The sequence below is a fragment of the Ammodytes marinus genome, assembly GCF_949987685.1.
Source record: "Ammodytes marinus genome assembly, chromosome: 2".
NCBI lineage: Eukaryota > Metazoa > Chordata > Actinopteri > Uranoscopiformes > Ammodytidae > Ammodytes > Ammodytes marinus.
In genome coordinates, this window is record NC_137231.1 from 32,047,379 (window position 1) to 32,052,378 (window position 5,000).

A 5,000-nucleotide genomic window follows, 5' to 3' on the forward strand; every position below is an offset into this window, starting at 1 on the left:
AGGCCTTTAAGGATTAATAATATTGCTAGCTACTGTGGGTCCTTCTTTGTTTACATACCAGTTTACAGAGTCTAGGCTGTGTATAAACATCAGATACTTTTAGTGCACACACAGTATGGAGTTTTGGTTAAAAATAAATCATAAGAAATACAGAACCCTTGCCTGTTTATTACCTTTTTTTATCTGCATAAACCAAGTTCCCATCATTCTCCTGTTGCCCTTTAATTTGATTGATTTGAGTTTAATTCTTGACCGATGGCCACTACAGTAAAATGTGTTTGTGAGACAATAACAATAGGAGGTCACTCACATTTAAAAAGGGAAGTGATATTTGAGCACATGACAATATCTTCTGCTTTTAGCTCACTCACTCACTCACACACACACACACACACACACACACACACACACACACACACACACCAGTCACACAATATCATGTTTCAAGGACAATAACATGTGTGCCAGAAAACGTAGGCACAATGTTATTGCAATATTTAGTTTGCCACCAGAAGGTTCTTAGTAGGCTAAATGTGACGCCATGTAAACGTCTAACTAACTATATGAATAGTCTCAGTAGATAGAGATATTTTTGTATATAAAGCAGGTAACTAGCCTCCCAAAAAGCTACGCTGTCTGTATTGTCAAACAAAAAAATAAATTATAAAAATAAATATATTAAAGCTGGGTTATATGATTTCTGATTGGTCAAAGTTAACATGAGCTGTACACTTTGACCAATCAGAACGAGGCTCTGATTCTCTGTTCTTATTGGCTGTTGGGACTGTCCATTCACTTTGGCACAACGTTATTGTTGTAGAGCGTGTCAGGGAGGGACCATAGGGGAGGGACCAAAGAGAACAAGTGGAGCGGTTGAGGTATTTGGATTCAAATCTCTATCCCAACTGCCATTTTCTCCCCAAATCCTCCACTCAACTTAATAACACTAATAATACTAATTAATGAATAAATAAATAATAAAATTTGAAAAATAAATGAAAATAAAATAGAAACAAAATAATAAAATAAAATGTAATAAAAATAAAATACATTTAAATTAAAAGGTGCAGTCCCAGTCCCTACCTTTACAGTATTCCATGAGGATCAGAGCATGTGTGAGTATTGTCAAAAAAAAAATAATAATAATAATAATAATTAATAATAAATAAAAAATAATAATAAAATAAAATGTAATTAAATTTATAAAAACTTTTTTTAAATTAAATAAAATAAATTTAAAATAAAAGGTGCAGTACCAGTCCCTACCTTTACAGTATTCCATGAGTATGAGGACCTCCCACACGCTGTCAGACACGGGGCTGATGGTGGAGTCCAGGTAGCCCACTATGTTCTTATGACCCGACAGCTCCTTCTACACACACACACACAGACAGGGGAACACACAACCAATCAGTGAAGACACACACATGTATTCAGGAAGTCATTAGGTTTCTACTAAGCAGTGAGTGAGTGAGTGAGTGAGTGAGTGAGTGAGTGAGTGAGTGAGTGAGTGAGTGAGTGAGTGAGTGAGTGAGTGAGTGAGTGAGTGAGTGAGAGAGAGTTCTTATGACCCGACAGCTCCTTCTACACAGACAGACAGGGGAACACACAACCAATCAGTGAAGAGAGACACACATGTATTCAACAAGTCATTTCAAGTCAACAGCATCTGTACATCTTACATCTGTGCATATTGTGTATTTTATATAATATAATATTTTTATTATATTTAACATCGTTCTACTACTATGTACAGTATTCTTATTCACTACAGTTAATATTTGTATTGTTGTTGCATTTTATATTATGTTATTTTGCATTCTAATTTTACTTTATAATTATATTGTGCACCTTCACTCGACACATTGTATCTGCACTGTCCTTGCGCTACTGTTGTGTTTATTTGTGTCTCAGGTGTTGCTCTCTTCACTTGTGTTTTCTTCTATATTGCATTGTTGAGAGGAGCCTGGGACTTAAAGCTGGGGTATGTGATTTCTGATTGGTCAAAGTTAACATGAGCGAGGCGCCGATTCTCTGTTCTTATTGGCTGATGGGTCTGTCCATTCACTTTGACACGACTTTGTTGGTGTAGAGCGTGTCAGGGAGGGACCATAGGGGAGGGACCAAAGAGAACAAGTGGAGCGGTTAAAGGTATTTGGATTCGAATCTCTATCCCAACTGCCATTTTCTCCCCAAATCCTCCACCCCAGCTTTAAGAATTTCATTGCCAGAGACTGATGCTGGAATTGTTAATGTGCACATGATAAATAAACGTCTTGAATCTTGAATCCTGGCAGCTGTTTATTTTTATAAGTCTGTTGACATACAGCAGCTCCTAATAAAACAATACAAGGAAGCTATTACAAGCTATTGAGGTGATTACAAAAGGATATGTGTGTAGTGTGTAGTGTGTAGTGTGTAGTGTGAGTGTGTAGTGTGTAGTATGTAGTGTGTACACAGACTTCTGCTGCCGTGCTGACGAGTGCTCATGCTTGAACTTGTAAAGTGTTTTTACAACATGTGTTCAGTAGTGCGTCGCCGCTACTCAACTCACACTTTAAAATTCTATTTGTTAACTTATAACATAAGCCAATAATATTGCCTTCATATCAGTTTTCTTAAAGAAAAACAAATTATCCCACCAGCAAAATGTCTTACTTTTAAGAATACAAAACGTAGATTATGAGCTACTCTTACACTTGTTTTACATCTCCTGGTTAAACCTCTTTGCATACGGGCTGTGCAAATCTATGCAAATCACAACGAACTTTGCAAAAGACCAGACCAACGGAAAAAAACTTCTGTTCGCCAATGCTTCCTCAAAAAAAAGTTAAAATTGTACATCTACAGTGGAGGAAATAAGTATTTGGTCCCTCACTGACTTTGTAAGTTTGCCCACTTACAATGAAATGAGCGGTCTATCATTTTAAAGCTAGGTTTATTTTAACAGTGATAAGACAGAATATCAAAAGGAAAATTCCAGAAAAATCACATAAAAAAAAAATATATAAATTATTTTGCATTTCATTGAGTGAAATAAGTATTTGATCCCCTTTGACTTTGATATAGAAGTCTTTTGAAGTCGAGCTGTGTGCAGAAATCAAGCTTTTTGTTTTCTATAATGTTCTTAGACCGGGCTGATCTCTTAACTCCACTAATCGCTCTTAACGGGATTCATTGGTCTGATTAAAGCAACGCAGTGTTTGTGTTGGTTGTTAAATAGCAGCATGAGGAGGGAGGGAGAGCGGGAGAGAGAGAGAGGGAGGGAGGGGGAGGGGGAGAGACAGAGAGAGAGAGAGAGAGGGGGAGAGACAGAGGGAGAGAGAGAGAGAGAGAGAGAGAGAGGGAGAGAGAGAAAGGGAGAGAGAGAGAGAGAGACTGATGTGTGTTATGGAAACCGGTACACCTAAGGTAACGTCCCAACAGGCCCTGTGCGTGTGTGTGTGTCTGTCTGTCTGTCTGTCTGTCTGTCTGTCTGTCTGTCTGTCTGTCTGTCTGTCTGTGTGTGTGTGTGTCTGTGTGTGCGTCTGTCTGTCTGTCTGTCTGTCTGTCTGTCTGTCTGTACGCGAGGGATTCAGTGTGTGTCTCTGTGTGTGTGTGTCTGTGTATATGACACAGCTGATGAAGCAATACAAAGACACAAGACCTAACAGCTCCACTGATAAACCAACAGCTTATACCCTGAGGTCTAACGTTTAAAATGAGACTTCTGCTTTTGAGTGAGTCATACCTGCCTGGTGGGTTTACAGAAATAAATGAGACATTTTGACACAAAACACCTTGAAATGCCTGCTGTGATAATGCCAGTCTGTGCACAGGAGATGTGGTTTAATTGAACACCTGATAACTGAAAATGCCCTTGTGAAATTAAAAAATAATGGGCATATTGTCTTTGAGTGCAAATTAAGCCCTTAGTGAACGAAACGTGAACAAAAATTAGTTTTTTCTAGCCAGAGAAAATTTGGAAGGAAATGCAGCTAAAACCAAATTAAACAATGCATCTGGTTGGTCCAATATAATTGTGATGTCCATATCAAATAAAACTTAACTAACATCTAATCAATTTTCAACTCCGATAAGTTGTTTTTAATTATAGACTTAAGCAAATTCCATACAGTAAATGTTTCAAATCTACACATCTAAACCACAAAAGGCTAGAAAGGGCCGCACAATGGCTTACAGCTCTAGCGACACTTTAACTGTGCAAAGACACAACTTTTATATAAAATAATTTGGACTTGCTTAAGTTAAGTGTGATCTTATCTCTAATTACCACAACCTGCAGCTGCATGATAAAGCAAAGATAATATATATCTTATTGTCTTGTTTTATGATCAATATCTGTGTACATTTGAAGCTAATGTGCGTTGAACATTTGTATTTAATTATATTTAAATTAAAAATGTAAATCTTGCATTGATGACAGGCAGGAACACTTCAGTTAAAGGTGCAGTGTGTAATATGACATCATCAAGAAAGTTCTACAAAGTTCTAGAATGCAACACTCCCTGGGTAACCCCAACCCTTTAGAATAATAACAGAAGCTACAGTGGCCTTCAAGGACAAGAACAATTCTAAATTTTAAACAATGCACCTGATGACATTCCAACTATGACGCTTTCAAGATGGCGGCACTAGGCCTTGGTCCAAAATGTGCAGAAATATGGACATATATGAGACCCTTTCTAAGGAAAATAATAATAATTCAAAACATTTTTTTCAGCTATTATGCACTAAATTAAATGTACTTATGGATATTATAATTACTTTCTACAAAATCTGCTAGGAAATAACACCCAAAATTCTACACACTGCAGCTTTAATCTAATGTGTGTTGAACATATGTATAAAAAAATAAAAAAACTCTTTCATTGAATATCATATTCAATTTCTACCAAGTGTCTTGTGAAAAATGCAAAGAAATTCTACACACTGCACCTTTAAGTTGAGAGATAATGTCCTAAACCATTGTAACCACACACTGCGTCGCTGCTCTCACC

The 5,000-nt window shown here is 37.0% G+C and overlaps 1 protein-coding gene across 1 annotated transcript in view; it reads right to left on the reverse strand.

Annotated features, from left to right (window-relative positions):
• The window catches only part of bmp2k (BMP2 inducible kinase), a 73,286-nt gene that overhangs the window by 39,850 nt on the left and 28,436 nt on the right, over positions 1 to 5,000 (reverse strand). The window contains exons 2-3 of the mRNA XM_080042948.1: position 5,000; positions 1,267 to 1,372 (exon numbers count right to left, since the gene is read on the reverse strand). The exon at position 5,000 is cut by the window's right edge and continues 118 nt beyond it. Coding sequence (XP_079899074.1) covers positions 1,267 to 1,372; position 5,000 — 107 coding nt within the window. The remainder of the gene's footprint in view (positions 1 to 1,266; positions 1,373 to 4,999) is intronic.